This window comes from Carassius carassius, chromosome 25, assembly GCF_963082965.1.
Source record: "Carassius carassius chromosome 25, fCarCar2.1, whole genome shotgun sequence".
Lineage (NCBI taxonomy): Eukaryota > Metazoa > Chordata > Actinopteri > Cypriniformes > Cyprinidae > Carassius > Carassius carassius.
The window spans coordinates 6,849,619-6,874,280 of NC_081779.1; the positions used below are offsets into that span (position 1 = coordinate 6,849,619).

General features: G+C 37.4%; 2 protein-coding genes across 2 annotated transcripts in view; one reads left to right on the forward strand and one right to left on the reverse strand.

Annotated features, from left to right (window-relative positions):
* The window catches only part of LOC132104013 (ribosome biogenesis protein bop1), a 76,906-nt gene that overhangs the window by 24,217 nt on the left and 28,027 nt on the right, over positions 1-24,662 (forward strand). The gene's annotated exons all lie outside the window — the stretch shown is intronic.
* On the reverse strand, positions 8,950-15,052 carry LOC132104641 (basic helix-loop-helix transcription factor scleraxis-like). The gene is made up of 2 exons (XM_059510201.1): positions 14,025-15,052; positions 8,950-9,573 (listed from the first exon to the last, which is right to left on the reverse strand). Exons 1-2 carry the CDS (start codon positions 14,589-14,591, stop codon positions 9,535-9,537), a joined length of 606 nt encoding a protein of 201 aa, XP_059366184.1. The 5' UTR covers positions 14,592-15,052; the 3' UTR covers positions 8,950-9,534.

Sequence of the window (24,662 nt, forward strand, 5' to 3'; positions counted from 1 at the left end):
TCATTAAAAAATATATACTTTTGATGTGCAATTGTTTAGTCATTGAGACTGTAATCTAAGGCTTTTTTTTTTTTTAACATAGTCCATTCTGGAAAATGGTTTATACAGCCCACATACATAGAACAGGCAGATATTTTGCTATTGAATGTTGTGTAAGTGCAGTTTATAGGAAATGGGTCTAATATCCAGATTATTTTTAAAATCAAAATATCTCTTTTCGAGTTAATATCGGCATCGGCCCCCAAAAATCCATATCGGTCGGGCTCTAGAGTGCACTACAGTGTTGTGAGTTGTCAGAGAATAGACAAAAATGATATCGATTAGCAAACACTCAGCACTCGTCCAGGCTTTTGTCCAAAGACCCTGGGATGGATTGAAAAGTCTTGGTTGTCTTTTAAGGATGAAGTGATTTTCAAACTCTTCCTGTCTGAGAACAGAAAGGTCTTCTTTCAGCCCAGCGCACTCCGCTGAAATCAATAGGCTGATAAAATTGACATATCGCCGGTAAATTATGCGGAATCTTGGCTTGACACACCGCTGTCAGCAGGAAATCTCTTTTTAATAGTCTATTTAAGGAGAAGCGGGGATGTGTTTTTCTTAGTCGGGGGGAATGTTGATCCAGAGGGCCGGTGGTGGGGGGACAGACGGGGAGGAGGTACTCTGGTAAATCGCGTGCTGGTCAGACAGAGCAAACGGGACCCCAGGCTGCGGTCCGTTGGACTCTTGCAGGTGTGTGGAGGTGGGGGGTAGGTGGTGGAAAGCTGTTTTTTTTTTTTTTCATCGAGAGCAGCCAAAGAAGCCACCTGTCGTTCCACAGTTTTACGGACTTCCTTTTCATCCGGTCTTCAGCACAACTCCCAGTTGGGCCAGCATGCATCCTGCCAGAAGGCCTGATTGAAACCAACTGCCAGCGGGGGCTGCCTCAGGAACACGAGGCGAGGACATGAGTGGAGATATGGAGCACGACGTGCACTGGCTGTTTACCTCAAATACAGGAAGGAGATGATACTAAAAATCCCACAACTCCCCCGTCCTAAATCCTAGTTAGCTCCCTATTGTGTACTTCCTACACCCGGACAGCATCCTAAACGAAACATCGTAAGTGATTGATTTGGAGTGCTCAACGTAGGCAAGAACCTTGTGTTACATACAAATGGTGATTCACACAAAAGAAATTGAATCAAAATATTTATTTCTAAAGTTACTTTCTGTGGTGTTTATTCAGTGCAGTGAATTCAGACAGAATTCATGTGCAATGATTTAGCGATTAATCAATCAGCATTTCATGTAATTAATACAAATTTAAAATAGCTTTACAGCCCTATATTTTATGTTCCGTTTGTGGAAAAAAGTTCAGTTAGAAGGTAACACCCAGCTTCATTTAGACATTAGAAGCTCATATATAGTTATAAGGCCTGAAGAGGTTCATATGGAATCATACAGGAGAGAAGCCAATCAGTTGAGTTTGTGGCAAAACCTTTTACAGTGCTTAAATATGGTTTTGCATTTTCCTGCATAAGGTAATTCATACAGGGTAGGACTGAAAAGACTTTCATTACAAGAGGAATCATTAAAATATTTCAAAATGCACCTGCATTGTTTTTGCATTTTGTGACTTCCAGTCGAAGAAAGTTTTCCAGTCATATATTTTGTGATCAAAGTTTTTGTTTACATAATATATGTATGTGTGCTGTGTATATAATGTATATATAAATATACACACGCATGTATATATTTCATAAAAATAGGTTGTTTATATATAAAATATATTTATAAATACACACACATGCATGCAAATGTTTCATAAAAAAAGGTTGTTTATATATTAAATACACTCACCTAAAGGATTATTAGGAACACCACACTAATACTGTGTTTGAACCCCTTTCACTTTCAGAACTGCCTTAATTCTATGTGGCATTGATTCAACAAGGTGCTGAAGGCATTCTTAAGAAATGTTGGCCCATATTGATAGAATAGCATCTTGCAGTTGATGGAGATTTGTGGGATGCACATCCAGGGCACGAAGCTCCCGTTCCATCACATCCTAAAGATGCTCTATTAGGTTGAGATCTGGTGACTGTGGGGGCCATTTTAGTACAGTGAACTCATTGTCATGTTCAAGAAACCAATTTGAAATTATTCAAGCTTTGTGACATGGTGCATTATCCTGCTGGAAGTAGCCATCAGAGGATGGGTACATGGTGGTCATAAAGGGATGGACATGGTCAGAAACAATGCTCAGGTAGGCCGTGGCATTTAAATGATGCCCAATTGGCACTAAGGGGCCTAAAGTCTGCCAAGAAAACATCCCCCACACCATTACACCACCACCAGCAGCCTGCACAGTGGTAACAAGGCATGATGGATCCATGTTCTCATTCTGTTTACGCCAAATTCTGACTCTACCATCTGAATGTCTCAACAGAAATCGGTACTCATCAGACCAGGCAACAATTTTCCAGTCTTCTACTTTCCAATTTTGGTGAGCCCGTGCAAATTGTAGCCTCTTTTTCCTATTTGTAGTGGAGATGAGTCGTACCCGGTGGGGTCTTCTGCTGTTGAAGCCCATCCGCCTCAAGGTTGTGCGTGTTGTGGCTTCACAAATGCTTTGCTGTATACCTCGGTTGTAACGAGTGGTTATTTCAGTCAAAACTGCTCTTCTATCAGCTTGACTCAGTCGGCCCATTCTCCTCTGACCTCTAGCATCAACAAGGCATTTTCACCCACAGGACTGCCGCACACTGGATGTTTTTCCCTTTTCACACCATTTTTTGTAAACCCTAGAAATGATTGTGCGTGAAAATCCCAGTAACTGAGCAGATTGTGGAATACTCAGACCGGCCCGTCTGGCACCAACAACCATGCCACGCTCAAAATTGCTTAAATCACCTTTCTTTCCCATTCTGACATTCAGTTTGGAGTTCAGGAGATTGTCTTGAGCAGGACCAAATGCATTGAAGCAACTTCCATGTGATTGGTTGATTAGATAATTGCATTAATGAGAAATTGAACAGGTGTTCCTAATAATCCTTTAGGTGAGTGTGTATTTTTAATATGGTTTACATGAATATAAATATAGATATAAATGTAATTATTTTTAAAAAACGTATATGTATACCTAATAAATATACACAGAACACATAAGTATGCAAAAAATATATATTTTGGTTGTGATTAATCACGATGAATCATTTGACAGCACTAGTAGTGTTATATTATTAATATTAATAATGTTGCACTTAAACTATATATAATAAAAAAAATAAACAAACAACGCAAACAAACTTGTCTGAGCTTAGAACAACTTTACCCGGGAGCCCAAATAGATTTTGCGACACTGTTACTGCACAGATGCAACAGTGCTGCGAGATCCAGTGAGAAGCGTTTGAATTCACCGCACAATGATAAGGATACTGCAAGATCTAGTGAGAGTCATTCAAATTCTGCACAGAAATCTCTGTAATAAATAGCGCTGACATACGTCAGGAAATCAGAAGTGGTAAAGCTAACTGTAACCATGGTGTTGTGGTAGAAATAGTCGAATGCATTATATCATTCATTTCAGGGTTTGTACAATCTTTTGAGAGAGAAATTCAAACACTTTTCATTAAATTAATGTAATAAAACAATAAATTATTTTATTCATATCGATGTGTAATCATAACTTTTAAAGAAAAAAAATCTAAATTTTTTCAGAAGTTACAATTATATTTTTCCTTTGCAGATGAAAGTCACAGGTTTAAAATGACATGAGGTTTAGTAAATGATGTTTATTGATATGTTAAGAATGTTTAGAATGAACTGTCCCTTTAAATGGTACTTAAAATGCTCCGTGTAGCACACGAGGCTTTGGAACAGAGCTTGTATCTCTTATTTTAGCAGAAACATTTTTTCCACATTGTGTTAAAGGTGCTTGATGCATGTTTTTACACAATGAAGGAGGAAAAAAGAAATATGGCCCATTACCACCTTGGCGTTTAGCATCTCTCCTCAGGTTCTGACATAGATGCCCTTAGTCAGATATTCTCTGGGCCTGTCCTCAAATTTTTAAATGAAAATATGCTACTGCAACCATACAGGCAAATGGCTTTTTGTGACTTGTTGGACAGCAGAAGGAAAAAATGCTCCATGGGATGTTTTGGTTAATGATATAAAGGAAAAGTCAAGCACTTTGCTCTCATGGACTTGATTCGATGGCTTTCTCTTCTGTTGTACGACTAGACTCGTCATATAGAAAAGCTTCAGGGCCTCATTAGATATTTAATTTTCAATAAATAATGACTTTCTCTGAATGATGTACCGGATGCTCTGAGGCCAGGTGGGAAACCCATTTGAAATCTACGTTGCCAGAATGCAAACTTTCCACGTGTTTCCTCCAAGGTAAAGCCCCATGTGTGAAGATCTGCAGATTATTTATTTATTTATCAGGATGATGTGGTGTTTTTTTGCCATAGGTAATGAGCGCTTGACCTTTAGATGACCTCTTTTGTGGTTTTGCTGTTTTAGAAATAATAAGGGGATTTATTTTTATGGCCTTTGGTTCTGTATAAGAAGTCGGAAATTAAAAATGGGGTCTAAACTACAGGTCTGTCAGGTGAGGCGATCTGTTCTTTCCAGCCAACTGCATGGGACTGTCTTCACTGAGTTAGGAGGACGGGACGGGACAGCAGCGCTCTGATGCTGAACAGATGAGAATCGGGCCTGTGCAGCTGTCATCTGTTAGCCATCCTCCAGACGGTCCCGCGGGACCCGGGGGAGGCTGGATTATTACCCCCACGTCCAGCCTTCATGGAAAGAACTGCGTATGCTCTGGTCATTGGCATGCTCTGTTTTGAAACGGTTTAGGCCAGTAATGAGGGGGACAATGTTTTTTCAGGATTCGTTTGCGGTTGCTTCCAATTTGTAACTTGACATTGGTGAGTGTGTGGTGTAGAGTAGATATCTATGCTTATTTGAAGTGAAAAGCATTATGAGTTTAACATATCTTGTTTACTGTATAAAAGTGGCCCATTTCATAGTATTTAACTTGCTGTAATTAAATATCGGCATGATTAAAAGATAAAAATCACTAATATATATAGATGTAAGAAATTATGCTTTTGTTTTATGGTTATAGGGAAAAAAAACAATTTCAAGATTCATTGGATACGGGTTGTGCAGAGATGATTCAGACACTTCTTAGCAGATTAATCAACTGATATCTAATCATTTTAAGATTATTGTATTGGCTCATAATGCTGTCCGTTAGGAAACATTCGGAAACAGAGTTGATGGTTCCCCTTGTGTCCTTTCCAAAATGCATTTCTTCTTCACGCTTCACACTGTGTAATTCACATTTACTGCCATGTATATAACATTATTGATTATAACATTGATTTATGACATTCATGTATTAATTGATCACATTTCATTTCTATTATATATATATATATATATATATATATATATATATATATATATAATTGTTCAGGTTTTATATCTTTTCCATTTAGTTGTCCATAGTGTTTTATTCTACAGTCTATGACATTTGGAGCTCTAGTAATAGCATTTTTTATGAGCACCTTAATGGTTGCTTTTCTTTTTTCCTAGATCAGACATTATATTTGAATGCATTGTCATTGCTGGTTACTTCCTTTGTTATTCTTCTGTATGAGTGTTGATGTCTGTAGTAGCTGGATGTGAGGTAACTGGGTTCATGTATGTCGATATGGAGCTGTTCTGTGAGATATGAGGGGATGACAGAATGACAGACCGGGGTGAACAGGGGGGTAAGACTCAGTGGGATGCTACCCTAATGCTTTGCTTTTTGTCTTGCGTACCTCCACAGCCCCATCAGTAAGGATCATGTACCGCTTCATTGACACCAGACTAGTTTGATTTACTTATAAACTTAAAAACAATCAATAATATAGTTGAAAACAATATGCTCTCTTAATGACAAACCAGAGTTTCTATGTCTCATTGTGACTTTTTGCCATTCTTGCATCAATCATGGAGGTTAATGACATATTTATAAATGAAATCCAGATGGGGCATTTAACAAAAGTAAAATAATTAGCTGTTTTTGCAGTGGTCGAATTGAAATATCACTGAAGCTCAGTATGAAATATCGGCCGTCAGAAGCTCTTCTGTGTATATGTATTTTTTATTTTTTCTTAAGAAGCAGCTGAATGTTTGAGACATTAACTACAAAAGCAATCATAAGATTAATTGCAATTATTATGATATTAACCTCACGTCAAAAGATTAAAATAAAGCTTTCTCTTGTTTTGTTTTTTATTTTTTTATGAGTTTAACAGAGTCTTGGTGTAGTTACCTGAGAGGAGAGATGAAGTGACTTTAGTTTGGCGAGCAGGTGTGGAGGTTGTTGAGGGTGATATGTGAGACGAGACGCAAAAGACCAAGACAAAATTTGTCCGAACTTCCTCTCAACCTTTTTTTTTGGAGCTGTCAGGGGTGGACACTTCCAGGACCGCTGCCAAAGGCTTTTCCTGTGAATCCCATCTGTGCCACCACACGGAACAGCTGTCTGTCTGACAGGCCTCACTTCCTGTGTCGTCCACCTCCGTTCGGTCATCTGTTTCAGCTCTCACTTCCTCCTGTCCTCTGATTTGAGCAACCATTGTAACAAACATTGAAACGTCTTTGTTCTTTTTGTAAGGTAATGATTAATGAAGGTAATGAGTAGGATTTTATATATTTAAAGAGAGAGAGCTGAATGTATGTAGATAGATGTGTAGGTAGATATAAAATAAGGCAAAATGATAAAAAACCTAAATATTTCTCATGTCAATTCACACCCTCAACCAGGATTCTCACTGTCTTTGTAAAATCTTATAATTCCATCGGCATTTTTATAATGAATATATATATATATATATATATATATATATATATATATATATATATATATATATATATATATACAGTACAGACCAAAAGTTTGGAAACATTACTATTTTTAATGTTTTTGAAAGAAGTTTCTTCTGCACATCAAGCCTGCATTTATTTGATCAAAAAAACAGTAATATTGTGAAATATTATTACAACTTAAAATAATAGTTTTCTATTTGAATATACTTAAAAAAAAAAAAAAATTATTCCTGTGATGCAAAGCTGAATTTTCAGCATCATTACTCCAGCCTTCAGTGTCACATGTAACATCCAGTCTATCACATGATCATTTAGAAATCATTCTAATATTCTGATTTATTATGAGTGTTGGAAACAGTTCTGTTGTCTAATATATTTGATGAATAAAAGGTTAAAAAGAACTGCATTTATTCAAAATAAAAAATATATATTCTAATAATATATTTTCTTTACTATCACTTTTTATCAATTTAACACAACCTTGCTGAATAAAAGTATTGATTTTATTTAAAAAAAGAAAGAAAAAAAAATTACTGACCCCAAATTACTGACCAGTAGTGTATATTGTTATTACAAAATATTTATATTTTAAAAACATAGCATTTTTTTTTTTACCTTTTATTCATCAAAGTATCCTAAAAAAGTATCACATGTTCTGAAAAAATATTTAGCAGCAGAACTGTTTCCAACCTTGAATGAATCATCATATTAGAATGATTTCTAAAGGATCATGTGATAATGATCCTAAAAACTCAGCTATATATATATATAGATCTATAGATATATAGATCTATATATAGATATATATATATATAGATATATAAGCTCTAAAATCTTTTATATGGAGAAATTGTGAGTATTAGGCTGTCATCGTTAACACGTGATTAATTTTACGATCCTTAACGCATTAAAATAAGTTAACGCAATTAAAAAAGTTTTGGTGGATATGGACTGTGGTCAAGTTAAAGACAATTGCGGTGGCATACAGCATACAGTAAGCACTCTTGAGTCGGATATAATAACGCATGTATGAGTGCTCTTGGCGCATTAATCGCACATTGTATTTCCATTGTTTCCACTCACTTTCACAATAATGTTTTGATTTGTCATGTTTGTTTCTGTGTTAAGTTATACGGAATGGATCCATGTACTGTAGTAGATACACTGTATGCAGGCAGCAGGCAGTTGGTTGAGTTTTTTTTTTTTTTTATCTCCATGAGGAGATCGCAACTTGGCTTCTTTAAAATGTAAAAAAGCTATTTGCTGTTGCAGTGTACACATACTAAAAAATTCTGATATTATTTTTCTTTCATATGTGCTTATATGGGCTCCTTATATAATTTGGTCCTTTGGTGTCCTTTTGGAGTTTCTAAGTGTCCTTTTTTGGAAAGACATCTAAATTTATCTTGGAAAAAAGCTTGCAGAAAATTTTGATATTTGAGAATCACCCTTCAGTCTTTTGGTTTGCTTTGCTGGATATAGCAAATGATGACAAAAAAACATTTGAAAAAGATAAATGGTCTATTCTTAATTTCAGGAAGTGTGCGATTAATCGTGATTAATTACAGAAGATTATTTGATTTTAAAATTGACTCGATTGACAGCCCTAATAAATACACTTATCCAGTTCATCTAGAGTCTGAAATTTTGAGAATCAGTGCAATAGATCATAAACAGCTGTTCTTGCCAGTTTTAGTCGATAACACTGAATAAACCTGAAGTGTCTGAGTTTGTGAAATATAAGACTATGTAAGTGTCTCTAGATGTGTTTGGATTTCTTAACCTAATTAAACACAGAAAGACAATGTGAAATTAAATATTTAGGCTTCAAGAACTCATGATGAGAGATGATCTACTGAGATGATAAAATGAAAGCATTGATCTTTATCTGGAGGGACTGTTTTTGTAGCTTTTTTTGAGGTTTTGGCCAAATTGCAGTAGGGCTGGATAACAAAGTTATCCAAATGTCTTTGTGACATGATATTGAGTCATACTAGAAATAAAATAAAAATAGGTTTTCACTCTTTGAGTATTTATTTATTTTTAATTTAAAATAATGAAGAATATAAGTAATTTGCCATTTTATACACATACAGTATACTGCATTTATTGAATTTATTGCATTTTCATAGTCAGGCTAAGTGTCTTTTGTGTTTTTGTAAGAAATAACGTGCCACATGTCAGTTTGCATCTATTCGTGTCTTCAGTGAGCACTGTCCCAAGGTCCTCATTGATTTTGAATATAGGAAGATGTTCCATCATTGTTTTGATTTGCAAAGCTGGGCTCCGTACGCTGCGTCTACTGGGGAAGTGATGTGATCATTTGCAGCCTTGTAAATGCAGTCCTCTTATGGAGATTCTTTGGCGTGAATAGCATTACCTAAACTCCCTGTGGTCGATGATAAACATTTGGTTTAGCTTGGTGTAGTCTGTGGCGGGATGTTCAGCTCTTGAGTAATCAAGTCGCTGCAGTCTGGTCTTTGTCCAGTCATATGTGTTCTTTTTTTTTTCTCCAACAAAATGCTCCAGTCCAATGGCAATTTACAAATAATTAAATATGAATTGATATTTGCATATATACACCACAACATTGCATTTTGCAGTCATCAGCTTTTGTACATTGGTGATGATATTTTGTAAATCCATTCACGTCGTGGCTTAACTCCTCAAGGCTGATTTTCTCTCTCTGTCTTTGCTCTGAAATGAAAGAAAATAATTGATTAGTTATGAACAATGTCAGGTCCAACAATTTTTTGTTGTTGTTGTTCTTTTTAATAATTTTTTTTGTTTGTTTGTATTTATTTATTTATTTACATTAATATATTATATTTATTAATGTTTTAAAATTGTTTAATATCCATTTAGTTTCATATAAATGTATTGAAATGTAGTTAAATTTTTACATTGAAGTTTGTGTTTAGGTAATTTTTACAAGTTTATTGATTTTCAGTTTTTAAGGAGTTTTTGACTCTTGATGATTCATGTTGCTGTTTGGCATTAATGCGCCTGCTGTTTTTCTCCTATCACCTTTCAGTTTGCGGTAGCACACACACACCTGGCTGACATTTCCCGATTTTCTTTTTTTCTTAGAACAGGAGCAGATGGAATGCCATCGTTCCTGCAGCCCTCGTCTGATGTAGGAGGAGTTCCTAGTCAAAACACTCAACCTTAACTGATGAAGTCAGACAGAATCCCATTTGAAAATAACCCTGACCTTCAACGTTTTCCTTTCTTTCCTTTTTTTCTTCCTCACTCCTATTTTTTTCTCCAGCCCCTCCTCTAAGTTCAGTGCCACTTTAAAGTCAGCAGCGCTCTTACTCCAGGGATCACTTATGGGCAAACTAATAGGATTTTGCCTACATTTGCTTTTCATATCCTGTCTAACTCACCGTAGAGAAATTATTATTGCTGGAGCTTACGTCCAAATGCCCAGATTGATCGTACGCTCCCGTTGGTCTGAAGTCCTTTATAAACACATTATTTCCAAGTACTTTGAGGCAGGAAACAAATCACAGCAAATTCTCAAATATCTTTATATCAATAAATTAATGTTCACCTCCTTTTTTCTTCTTTCAAGCAGCTACGGTTCTCTTAACACAAATATTTGGCTTCACCTTAGGTTGACGTTTAACGTTGACAGCTTTCTAAAGATCACAACGAGACAATGTGTGTGCATGCATGGGTTTAGATGTGTAACTTTAGCCTCTGGTGGTGACAGGATGGGTAGATTATTAAAACCAGTCTTGTGTTTGAGCTAATCCCAATATATGAGTTTTGCACCCTTTTAATGCACCATATACACTCTTTTGATTGTTTTTATAGTGTTCAGGAGTATTTGCACAGACCATTTCGCTGCTGCCTACAAGCTAGATTTCCTTCATTTATGGTTCTGAAGCGTACCGCCCCACCTATGTTAAAGGATGACCCAATTCCAGCCCAACTTGAATTTATGTGCCTTCACTTTCCAGAAGGTATTGAAGTATTCACATTTGGCTGTTTTATAAGATCCCACTTTTGGCCAAATCTTTCAGGACGAATTCGAATGAAATGGCAGTTTACGGAGGAAAAAATGTTGGCTCTTTAATGCGCGGTGCTAACACTTCAAATAATTTCATATTGTGTCAAATGTTCGGGCTCCCGTTAGAGAAAGTCTCTAAACTCTTCCATATGCTTGTAATGAGAGAAGTCTTGATAATTATGCAGAAAATATGACCTACGTTACTTTTTATTCAGTTACCATCTGAGCAGATGCCATAAATGAAAGGAAGACATCGCATTTGCCTCAAAGACTTTTTCTGAGTAATCCAGTCTGGTTATGCAATCTATCCAAACCTATGCCCTCACCTGCAAGAAACCAAACGTCCACCACTACTGACTAGTGTGGTTTAGCCAGATGGACAGAGGAAGATGGTGTCAAAACACAAAAATAGGGGTAATTTCTACCTCTGTCATATTTGTGGTACATCCATGTGGATATAGTGATGTAGAAATAGTAGTTACCGAGTGAGTGAGTGTGTGCATGTACAAACATCAAGAAGCAGTCCAAGATAAAAAAAACAAAAAAAACAAATACAGATAAACCCGCCAGATGCATCAGAAGCTGGAAAATGTTTAGGGTAAAATCGATCATTTTTATATAGACACAAATCTGTTTGAGTCTTGAATGTCTTAACAGGCAAAAGTAGCAGTTTTGTGCCGCTCGACTGTCTCCGTTTGATTTAAATGTCCATTTCACTCTTTCGCTGGAGAATCTCGAAGCAGCTGTCTGTTTTGTGTCAGATTACAGACGCTTTGGCAAAAACCCGAACATTTGAATTCAGTTATACCTCCATGTCTTTCCCCCTGGTTTGTGTGTTCTTTATTTCGTCTTTCTCTTTCTTTAGAAACAATAAAGCTGCGCGTCTTGGCTGAGTGATATTTTCACGGCGTAATGAGCACTAAGTAGGGGTAAAAGAGACGAGTGTGGTTTTGGAGCGCACAGACCCACTTCTGAAAGCGCACTACAAAGGCTAGGCATGGTCTGTTTCAAATATCTGCCTGCCACTGGAATCCTGAAGACATGGGCGTATTTCTCGATTGGACTTATAAAGATCTATCATTTCGTTTAGTACGGATTAAGGTTACGGCCTGAAATGGGAGTGTTAGCCTTTGGCCTGTTGTTGTTTCTAGCTCTGTGGTTTCTGGTTTGTTTCTATGTGATTTTCAACAACAAACAGTTTAGCAAATAAAACCTTTAAGTTGCCAGTTATAAATTTGCATTATAAGGAGCTCTTGTTTATTTTGTACATTTGTTTCAGTCTTTTTGGTTTTTACAGTATTGAACATCTAGGAATTAGAATTAAATACTTAAAGATGCTTAATCAGTTGCTAATTTGTGCTTGACTGATATCTACAGAACAATAGTGGCTGATGTCAAATTTATGAATATTTTGCCTATTTAGCTGTCTGGGTACATGAATTGGACACACAGACTTGTTGACATTTCATTAAAGCAGTTATTTTGATGTAGAAAATGATTAAATAGCAGCCAGTTGGATCTGTTTGGCTTTTTAAAATTAGTTTGCCAATTCTTTTTTGGGATTTACAAGAAACTATATTTTTGTATTTAGTATTTTTCTTGCAAGATAAATCCATAAAAATCTTAATCTAATGGTCTTAATGCCCTCATCTTAAAGTGCAAAGACCGCTATGTTACTTTCAGAAATCTGTGCAAATCATGCTCTGAAAAATTTATGAAGGTCCGAGCAAGTTGCATGTCATGCTTGACAAGGATACTAATTGGGCAATGAGGAAGCGACTAAGAACAACACAGGATGTGAGAGTGAAACGCTGAGGTTGGTGCATAGCTACTTGGGGGAAAATACCCAGCAGCAGATGTTCCCTAGATTCTCGTGGTCTGATATATAGATCATGGATCATTAGCATTTGCTTGTTTATGCCTCCTATTTGCTCATTTGTTATAAATGGCCCAAACTAGGTTAGTTGTAATTCACCCGTTTGGTGCAGAGTATACACGGCGGAATCAGATGCCATCTTTTTTTGTTTATTTCCTTCGCTACAGACTTTAAAAGATCCAGAAAAAGAAAATGTAGCTCAACGGCTTCTGGAAGCACTTCAGGTTTTTGAAGATTAAACACACATTGCGGTTGTGAGATACCCTGACTAAAAATGCTCTTGTGTCATGGCGGAGTGTAATTGTCTTGAGTGTGTGTTATATTTCAACCTCAGACAGTTCTTCGCCACGCAAGTTTAAATTACAGTTTTCCCCTGTTTTTGGTTTGGTGTCATTGTATTCCTCACAGCCAAAGCGTGATTTATGGTTTTATTTTTAATGTGCTGTGGAGTTGGCTCCACGGGCCAAGGTCAGCACAGTCACGCTCGCCGGGGGAAGAGATGGATGATGTGTTTGTATATTACCTGACAGTCTCTTTGTTGATTTGATATTTTCCGTTGGGCTACATTTAATCCGATCTTTCACTGCATCTGTCTATGAGGTCATGGTAGCAGCGCACTCTGTAACAGAGATATTGCTCTTGATGGAAAAGGACATGTGGATGAAGTCATAACCCAGCTTCAGAGCACCTAGGACTGTTTACAGTGACAAATGTTATCTCGTGGAGGCTGAGAATTACGACGCAGATTCACTAAAAGGTGTAGTTGGCTGGTGTAGAAGACTGAACACTGTCTGAAATCACTAGTTGATTATTACTTAGAAAGCATGTACTAAATTATGCCTTATCAGCTTTCTGTTATCTCAAAAGTTTTGGCTGTGTCAGTTCTAGAAGTTAGGAATACGGTTTGTGTATATCAACTGCTTTGTTGTGGCTCGTATTACAGAAATGCTTTGTAGAAAGGAACAAACCCTTAAACTACTTGTTTGAATGTACTCTCAAATAAACAAAGTTACTCTACAAGTTTACTTTGATAGAATTTAATGCAACCCAACTGTATCCTGACTAACTTTGCCTCAAGTCATTGCCCTCAGTGACCTTACTAGCAGAGAATGATTCATCCCTGCTTTTATCCCTCCCCGAGGTTCAGCTGTATTTCACACCTCTTTCTGTGTTTCTACAGCTTGTTTGTGGACTTGAACACGTCCAGATCATTGCACAATCTTAACAGAGAACACCTGCTTAAGTCTCACTCACCATTTTCCTCTGGTTGCTGAGGCAAAATGTGCAGATCTGTTTGGGCTGCGAGTTCTCCGAGTCCCGACTAGGCGAGCCATGGTGGTGGTAGTAGTTTGAGGTTGAAGGCCCTCCGCTGTGGCACGGCTGTCCATCCCCACAAGCTTCACCAACAAGGAGCACGTTTCCAAGGTGGGAGATGTAACTGGACGCCAACCGCAAGGTCTCGATCTTGGACAGCTTCCGGTCAGCAGGCTCTGTTGGGATGAGAGTCCTTAACGCGGTGAAGGCTGTGTTGACGCTGTTGGTGCGATCCCGCTCCCGTGCGTTGGCTGCATTGCGTGGACGGCCCTCTGCCACTGGAGCCATTGTCCCGGTGGAGTTGGGTGATGTACCTATCAGCCGTCCTCCACCTACACCAGGTTTCCGCTTTCTTCCAACTTTAAGTTCGTATCCCGAGGCGTCCAAACGAAACGAGCGGTCATCCGAGCCCGAGCTCTCGCTTCCATTTTCGTCATCCTCTGACATCATCGAGATCTCGGAGTACAGGTATCGGCTGGGAGCCGGTCGCACCATCGCGAAAGACATCACTGAAACCTCCGAACCTCTCCACACAGATTTCAAATGTTGCTTGCAAGACTCTAGAGTTCGTAATGCATGGATCTCTGGTTCCGAAGCCAAGTCCTCCACTTGTTTGCTCTCCGGATAGTCCTCTAGTACAGTTGCACTCTGGTATTACATTGCCCTGCTACTAGGAATTATTTGAAATGAGTTTTTCCTTGAAGTCGAGAGTTGGAGAATTGATCCTGAAGGGTTGAATTTGTTGTTTGTCCTCACTCACATCACATATGAGCTGAAATCCACGTCTTGCTTCCTAAAACACACATGCACACTCCTCCTCCGGCTCTCTGTCCCTGTGCTGCGCTTGCTCTCCCCCTTGTGCAGAGACCCACGTGTGGTTTCACTGAGTGTTTCAGTATGGTTGTGCTTTATAGGTTGTGGGAGTGTCTGATATGATTACCCCCTCCCTCTCTCACTCCCTTGCTCTCTCTCCCTCTGTCCATCCCTCTCTTTTACTGCTTATGCAAATACCCCAGCTGGCGGCTCAGGCAGGGAGCAAAGTGGTTCTATTCAGCTTCAGCTTTTTAACTCCCAGTTAATAATGGCCTTTCTTTTTTCTTCTTCTTCTTGCTTGTTCACTTTAGTGGTTTGAAATCATTCTTCCTTGCTTTCACACTAATCTTATTTTCCCTAAATCTGCTCACTTTTTTGCTTAAAGGTTGTCTTTTCTTTCTTGATGTGAAGTAAAATCAATAAAATGTTATTGATTTTATTTTCTTTATTTGCCTTTTTGCCTGTTTTCTTTCTTCCTTTTATTGGTTTTAAATCATTCTTTTGTTCTTGTTTCTAGTTCTTTTTTCCTTCCTTTCTTCTGTCATTCCCTCCATCCTTCTGTTAGATTCAGCTACTTTCATACTACATTTACTTTTCCATCTTTCCTTCCTTCCCTCCCTTCTTCCCTAATTTTAAGTCATTATATCTTGCTTTTTGCTCCTTTTTCTTTCTCCTTCATTCCTTCCTTACTGGTTTTAAATCGTAATTAACTTTTCTTCCTTTACTCCTCCCCTCAATTCTTATTTTACTAATTTTAAATCATTCTTTCTTAATTTTTTGCTCTGGTTCATATTCTTTTCCATCCTCCTTTTTTCTCTCCTTTTTCATTCATTGCTTTTTCCCATTGTTCCCTTACTTAAAAAAAATTATTCCTACTTTCTTGTCAAACCTTCTCTGGACCGGTCCTTTGCCGTGAGTCTGCACTCCCGTGGTTTTTCTTCCATCTGAGTCAGTGACTGTCCAGTAGCTTGATGAACTATGTTGTCCGTGAAGATTGTCTTACACTTTAGCGTATTGCGGTTTTATCTGGCTGGACTGGTTTAGTCACGGGAGGGAAATAGCAACATAACATCATCCAGCAGGACCATAACTCAGATCATAGCACCTGTTCCTCTCTTAGTCATTATCACCAATCAGTTTATGATGAAATGAAGATAATCCTCCTGAGAAACAGATTTTGGTCATGTTTTGATTTTGCGAAAAGGATATATTGGATCTTTTTGAGAATAACTTTGAGGAAAGTTATATGGTCTTGTTTAGCTTAACTATGGAAGTTTGAAAAGGTTGTCTGAACTTATTATGTGTTCTGTCGCGCTTTTGTAACTTTATAGCCACAAGTCATTAAAAATATTGTTCCCAAAACATATCAATTTAACTTTACTGTTCTTAAAGGTTTCGTTGAGAGAAAATTATACAAGAACAGCATGCTCGTTCTCCAAGTTCAGGACTTTTCTCATCCTAATATCGATCTAAAGAAAGAGGGAGAAGGTAAAAAACTAAATACGTTTCCATACGACGCAACCATTTGATGGATTATAAGTGTACTCCTTGTTGTCATTATAATTTCAACGCCTATTTACCCTCTGTAAAATATGAAGATATGAATGGTGGATTGTCATTTTTCTCCCTTCATTTCCTCTAGATTCCATATTTTTGACATTAGCTCAAGACGAGTCTGGCAGCGTAACAATGTGGTTTTCGTACCATTACTTTGCGAATGATGGCTTGAGATGGAGATGATGAAAAAGACGTTTTGAGGACATGGTAAATCCATATTAATGCCGTCTCATGTTTAGTCTCTTTGAACCGCAGCCTCATTAATAAGCGATGCGAGTTGAAGGCCAGACAGGATATCTGATTTCCGGCGTTTGCTCGAGGTCAAAACCACAGGAGAGGAGGATCCTCTCAAACACTTACTTTCACTATTTTTTTTTTTTTTTCAGATTTTTGGGATATTTTAATATGTTATTTGTTGTTAATTGTAGTGATATTTTCACGCTAGACTATACAGTCTTTTCCTTTTTAAGGGGAATTTATTCATTAATTAGTTCCCTGAATGGTCATTTGAAACCCATCGTCTTGGAGAACAGGAACGTAACACTTAACACTTGATTTCTTTTTAATTTTAAGATGAAAAACGTTCCCGGGTCTGTAGAGGCACGAAGACTTTGAGTTTTATGTTTTCATTAATGAAAATGGTTTTGTTAATGGCTGCTGCAAGTGAGGAGATTTATATTCCTTTGAGTGGGAGAGCATTCTTTAATTTTAATCTTGTAAAGGGAATTTTGAACTGTTTTAACTAGCAGCAGTAAATCACTAGTTGAGTTTTTAACACCATTGTATTGAAATAATGTTTTCCGCATGTCGAAACATGCACTATTATCCTGTTCCGAATGGACTTTTCCTCCTTTTTTTCCTGTTTTTTGGGCAATTGGAATAAACCCTTAAAGATGTCTTTTTTTTCCTTCTTGAAACCGATTTTGAAGTTGAATGGCTTTACCAGTCACTAGTCAGACATATTCACTGCTCAGACTGAAAAGTATCAGTTGCACGTCTGCAAAGATTGTGTCTTCATGAAGAGGTGAAAACTTCACCGTTTCGAAAGTCTCTGATATTGTTGTATGCTTGCTTCTGATCCCATCATTAGATGAATCATTCTGATGAATCCTCCTTTTGAATTAGTTCATTTAGTTCGAACTGATTTGCATGGTATTTGTAAATAACTTACCTAAGAAATTGGTTTGGCAGTCAAACTGTGAGGTGAGTGAAATATTGGAATTATAACACAATAAAACTATATGAAAATGTAGTGAATGGTGGCTCTTCTAAATGAATATATATGTTGCTGAGTTGAATCAGTAAGTATAATTTAAAATCAGCCATCTAAATGAAAAGATTCACTAAAATCTTTTTTTTTTTTTGATTCATATGTTGTAAAGCATTTCCGATACATTCATATATCGATATGAGTTTTGTCTCACAATTTTATATTTATTTTAGATCCTTACAGTATTGTTATTTATAACATTTAGGAGTCGATGGGATTGTTTAAAAATGTTTTAATAGAAGACTCGTATGCTCACCAAGGCTGCATTTATTTGATTTGCAGCAGCAAAAACAGTAATAATGTAATATTACTAATCAAAATAACTGTTTTCTGTTTGAGTATATTTGAAGATGCAATAGATTGCTATGATGGCAAAACTGAATTTTCAGCATCATTGCTCCAGTCTTCAGTGTCACACGATCCTTCAGAAATCATTCTAATGTGCTGATTTCCTGCTCCAGAAAATGTTCTTCCTAAAATGAAGCTTGAAAACTGTTGACCTGAAAAATATGAAAACAATTGAGCTGCTTATTATTATTATTTTATTTTATTTACTTAGAGATATTTGAATTTTTTTAAGATACTTTGATTAATAGGTTTAAAAAGAAATGGAAATCTTTTGTAACATTCTATATGTCTTTATTGTCACTTTTGGTCGATTAATTTCATCCTCGCTAAATGATTTATTTGAAAAAAAGTATAATGACCCTAAACTTTTGAGTGGTTGTGCATTTATATTTAACTATTCAGATTATTTAAGAAAAACAAAGCAAATCATATATTTTTTTTTGTTTGTTTTTTTTAATACATTGTAGGGTTGTGACGGTGAGGAAATTTTCCCACCCGTTAATCGATGTGTGACATCACCGATAATACCGATATCACTGTGGGGGCGAGGGCATTCCCTCTTTTCCTTGCTTTCCTTCATTTTTAAATAGTTTGTAAAAGCATTGTGCGCATTTTACTTTCACTTTCGAATTAGTGGCAATTCGGTGTCAATTGCTTGAATGCAACAACAAAATACAATGTCAAACTCACTTTAGCACTAAAATTCTCTTTATTTAAACAGGAGAAAAATACAAATAACAGACATTTCGGCCGAAACATCTGTTATTTGTATTTATCTCCTGTTTAAATAAAGAGAATTTATTAGAGTGCAGACCTTGAGTAACGTTTAAATCCAAAATATTGCCAAACAGGAGATTTTGCATTTAGTTTTGAAACTAAATCATCTGCCATCATTTTGTCTGTCACCTCACTCTTCTTGTCAGTCAGCTCGACTCACTGGAGACTCTCCAGTGAGACTCTCCTCACTGGAGAAATGAAATCAAAGCCTAATGCATTGCGAAATATTGAATCATGACTTGTATTATATCATGAGGTTGTTTTGCAATACTTTCTTTACCTGTTTTTATTAAGTTAAAGGTAAATGAAGTTGTGTTCCAAAATAATGAGATGTTCTTTTGTCATATTAGTAGTTTTAGGGATTTGTTTTTTAAAAGGCACGTTTGTGCTCCGCACCTGTTGGCAAGGTGTTTTGGCCTATATTTAATAGAAAAGGAAGTGCATTTGTCGTTGTTGGCAATAAAGAAAGATGCTCTTTCAGTGAACCATTTGTGTCTCTTAGTGTCACAGTCATGACCACAATGACACAGCAATATTTCTTTCCAGAACCCAGCTGTGACCTTTCAGTCATTAAAGCAAAAGCTCACTGATGCAATCCGTATATCCCGGGATGAGTCATTACAGGAACTGGGTCATAAGGTGATGACATTCATTACGGTTGAGCGAGACCACAGCAGAGATGGAATGTCTCGCTACCTCATAAAGATCGACCTCTGCGGTAACGAATGACAGCGCTTGTTATCTCGCCATCGGACTGTTTAAAGCGGAGAAAAGGCATCCCATCTGACTACCATTAGGCCCACTGACCTCCTCTGGGGCTCTGCGACATATAAACCAGCAGAAAATGCTTTCTGGGCTCCAATCCTCTCAGGCAGCAGGGTTTTGGATGTTTGATTGAACACCTGAGGTGCATCGTACTGCGATCGGCTGCTCGGATCCCTAAGCTTGTGGGTGGATTTGTCTGGATGGGTCCAAACGATCCCCTGCATCGTTTTCAGATGAACACAGACAGCTTAATCTCAGCCACATTTGTTCCAGCTCACACACATGCATGCAGGACTTGCTGAGATCACCGTGGTAATGACTTCAGTTAATTTATTCAAAAGAGAAGGCGGAGTCATATGAAGGGAACAAATAAAACCTATTAGACTGGCCGAGGCCTTTGTTCTCATTGCTCTTACTGTGACTTTTCCATTGTTAAAGTGCTCCTGTTTTTTTTTTTATGTGTTTTCTTTTTTTATGTGTTTTCTTTTGGGTACATTTACAGTGGTTAAAGCATATACACAGGCCGAAACTACAGAGACTCTGAGTAGGTTTCTTCCATTGTAATATGAAGGCCGGAAGACCTAATTTAGAGCAATCCATCCACATGTGCATTTTACATGTGCATTGTAGTTCATTTTAATTCTGAATTTGATCATTTCTTGAATGAAAGGATATTTTATATAACAAAATACAGGGCAGGACTTGATTTTATACATTAGGAATTGATTGGACGGTTTAAAAAGTGTGGGTTATGTTCTAGAATGCAACCAGGTTGCTTAAACAATGAAATACATAGTCTATTTTTGTTGTATATAATGCAATAATGATAATAACTAAAAAGCTATCATGAATTTAACCCAGTACAGTGCAATAATATATATATATATATATATATATATATATATATATTATATAACTTTTTTTTCAATTTAAATTATGAATCACTGCATGTACTTAATCACTTATTCCACATCTTTTTGTCTTTATTTTCTCAAGTGGTTGCTTTTATTGACATTTTAATGTTTTTTTACAACTCAAAATGAAGTGCGCAACAAATGTGAAAAGTGCTGCATTTTGGAGAGCACTTTGATTCCCGCTCAGTTTCTTATATTCCTTACCCTAGATGCATGGGTTTGGGTATTATTCCATGATCATTTTCCAATTTAGATTTTTCCAGCAAGCTGTTAGTGGTGGATGTTAGCGGCATCCTAATGGCCTGCACGCAGCTGCTACTCATCCACATTCGCGCGCACAGGGATACGGTGCTGCAGACGCATGGCCCTGTTTGGATGGACCTCATGGAAAGTGTAGATGTGGCAGCGTTCCACTGTGGAGTTTGAGTTTTACTGGGATTATAAATGATCCCATTAGAGGGAAATGCAAACCTGCATTTGTGGGGAGGAGATGCAGGCTGCTCCGTCTGCAAATGGCTTGTCGCTCAGTGGCCCGTGCCGAGTGGGTAAGCCGTGGAACCGCTTCCATAAATCCCATCTTAAGCAGTTCTCCTGCCTGGTGCCCGTCGAGAACCAGCGTCTCTTCTTGTTAAACGCCCTCCGTCAAATCAGCACTGCTGCTGGAAAATATTCTGTGCCAGCATGAACTCATAAATCAAGTTACTTAATGCACCTTAACACATTATTGAATTTGAAATGGCCACGTTTTTCAATTTCAAGTTAGATTTCAGAAATTGCCCCTGGAGTACAGATTAACCAATGTTTTAAATGCACTAGTTTTGAGAGGCTGAGTCATCGCTTCTTAAAGCAAACAGCAGAAATGTTCAGGTGTTTCACCACCGAGGCCCTGCTGATTCACAAATGAGAGCCAGATCTGTACATAACAACCATAAAATGCCTTTTGCAACATTTTGTATTATTTAACCATGATTCAAATCTGAGTTTCCCCACACGCTTATTAAAAGGGAACATCCCAGTGCCACCCATTAAGATGCACACTTTCCTTTCAGTAACAAAATAAACACACAGCCGAAATGTCAGTAGTGAGAAAACAGCAGTTAAGAAAACATCTGATCATAGCATTTAAATTTTTAGCGATAGGTTTGCACAATTCACACTCAAGTTACATACATCAGGTTTATTTATATAGCACTTTATTCAATGGATTGCTTCGCTCTTGTCAACATGAAAAACAATGTCACTGTCATTTTAAATTATATTTACAACTTTTGTTTCTGCTATAAAGCAGATGTCTGTTATGTCCTTTACTCACGTCTGACCACTCTTTATTCTACGTTTTAAATATTAAATATTTTGAGAACAAATCAGAATTGTGAGAAAAAAGTTGTAGAATTAGAAAGCACCACTGCAGTTTCCAGATACTATTAATAACTTAGTACTGATCCAGATAATCATGCAGTTTCTTCTGAAGTTTGTATGTGGCACCAAAATGTGGTATGTTGTGTGATTTGTTATGTTTGCAGTCAGGATACTTGGCCTAAATTCAGTTTCCTAATTCACCATATATTTTCTATACAAATAATAACACTGATACAATACTGATCCGGATAGTCATGCCTTTTCTTGTAATATTGTGATTCCCCTGCGCAAAGATTTTTAAAGCAAAGATTATTAAGCTTTTAATATCATTTTTTGTTAACATGGTACTAAAATGCTGTAGTGCAAGTCGTTTTGTTTGTTGTTGTTTTTTATACTTTTATTTTATCCATCTAAATCCAGTAACTTCCCAGACCCACACAAAAGCCTACTGTCATCTGTTCCTTTTTTTCAAAACTCAGTTTTTTGGGATTGTGTCTGTCAGCGTTGGTGGTCAGTTAGCCCTTAGTAAAAACAAGGGGCTCGTCGTCCCTCAGGACTTTCACTGCCATCCATCTGACAGACGTACAGGTGCTGTATCGCCCACCCATGCTCCCAATCTAGAGATCGACCTGGTCAACCAGACACATCCATAAACGTCTGAAGTATCAAACACACTTTCCTAATAGACTCTCTCTGCTTGTACAGGGACCAGGGACTCCGACCGCAAGCCCTGCAGTCAATACACCACATCCGTAACCCTTCCTTCAGCTGTTTAAGGCATTATCAGAGCTTGGGTCTTATATCTCTGCTTTTAATAACCACCCCTTTTAAGGTGGCTGTTTGCTTTCACTAACTTTCATGGGAAAATAGGCCGCCACTCTGTCAGTTATTTTGAAGTCATTACTGTGCTGACAATGTGCTGTTTGTTTGGTATCTGTGGACAGGAACATCTTTGGATGTCGACATCACGATTAGACACTCAGCGTGTCGGCCCATCTGAGCATCGCTTTAGATAAGTTGTATGAAAGCAAAGAATTGGTTTGCAAAATACAGCAGATGGACTTGTTTTGATCTGTCTGCTCGTGGGCGGCAAAGTGTGCTGCTGCTACAGACGATCGTCCAGCGGGGTCTGACCGCAGTGCAATCGTTATTACAAAACCTGCTGTGGAGGACACTCATGGTGTGCAAACGGAGCAAGGCTGGCCATACATGATCCGATCTTTACTAACTCGTGTATTGATTGATTGATTTTTTCTTCCATTCAGTCAGTTTTTTTTTTACTTATTGCTTTTATTTATATTCTTCAATGTATTGTTTTATTCATTTTCATTTACTTTATTCATTAGTCCATTCAATTGATTCGTTTTGTTTATTTATTCACTATTTGTTTTATTTTTTATTTTCTTATACTTTTATTCATGCAATTTATTATTTTATCCATTTATGTATTTATTTTACGTATTCTTTTATTCATTATTTATTTTTATTTACACTTCCATTTAGTTATTTTTATAATTTGCTTTTTCATTTATTGGATTATTTTATTCATTCAATTACTGTCAGGAAAAATTACTGATTATTTTTAATGATTAATTAACTTGATTCCTTTATTGATTCTATTGTACTTTTATTCAGTTCATTCAGTTGTTTATTATTAAGCATTGTTTTTAATCTTATCAGCCGAGCCAAGTGGCTTATGTGTATATTATGAGCTCCTGATTATTTTGAAATGTGTCTAAAAACTTAGTAAAAACAACATTATAAAGTATATGCATGTTAAACATTAAAAATTATCCATGTTGAGTACTATCAAATGAAAGAGTAAACCTTTAAGTGCAAGGGTTCAGAACCTCACACCTAAAAAGCTCACTGGTCCCCAATCACTGGTGAATATGACCTGGTACAGGACAAAAAAATAGGGGGTGATAACTTGCAGTTTTCTGCCAGCCAGACTGGCCCCAAATAGTTGTTTGAAAGATGAGTCGCAGATGTTTTAGGGCAAATAGTGTGACAGTATAGCGATTGAAAGCAGACTCTTCTTTTTAACTCTTTTCAAGAATACGTATATATATTTTTTCCCCTACGTTTCCAGGATTCGCTTAGGCAGCTGAGCAGGAATGCTTCACTTCCAGGCATGCAGTTCCCTCTCCAAAAACAACTTCCATTCAGTTCTCCCAAGTGACAGCACACTGGTGGGATGCTTTGCACTCTGGCTTTGAGCACCAGAGCCAAACAAGAAATGCGGAAAGAAGAGTAGAGGAGAAGAAAAATGAATGAGTTGCAGTAAGGCAATGATTCTGCACCTTCATCAAGCGGCTCTGTCTTCTGCCACAATGGATTATGGCTCATCCTGACTCACACACGCAAGCCCGACCTGAATCACTTTTACTGACACTGGGAGGATGCAGCTTTCTCTCATGAGCCCATTCTGCTCAACTTCAAACACCAATCGGCGTGTAGGCCTGACTCACTTTGGCAGCGTGGCCAATTGGTGACGTCACATTCTCAGCAAGGATATAATTTCCATTCTGTGGAAAGACACCCTGTCCTGTGTCATTATTACTGTGTGTTTTGCGCCTGTTAGAGGCTCCTGGCGATTTCTGTTTTGTGTCAGGAGGCAATTCTCTGCGGCTTGGAGTCAGCCGCTGGAAATGGGCATTTGAACGCTTTGATGAATTTGGTAGCATTAAGGCCGTCTGCTCTTTCCTTCTGTCTAGACGGCTTCAGGTTGTTGTCAGCATTTAAGAAAGTGACAGTGTAATTTTTTTTAGTTTG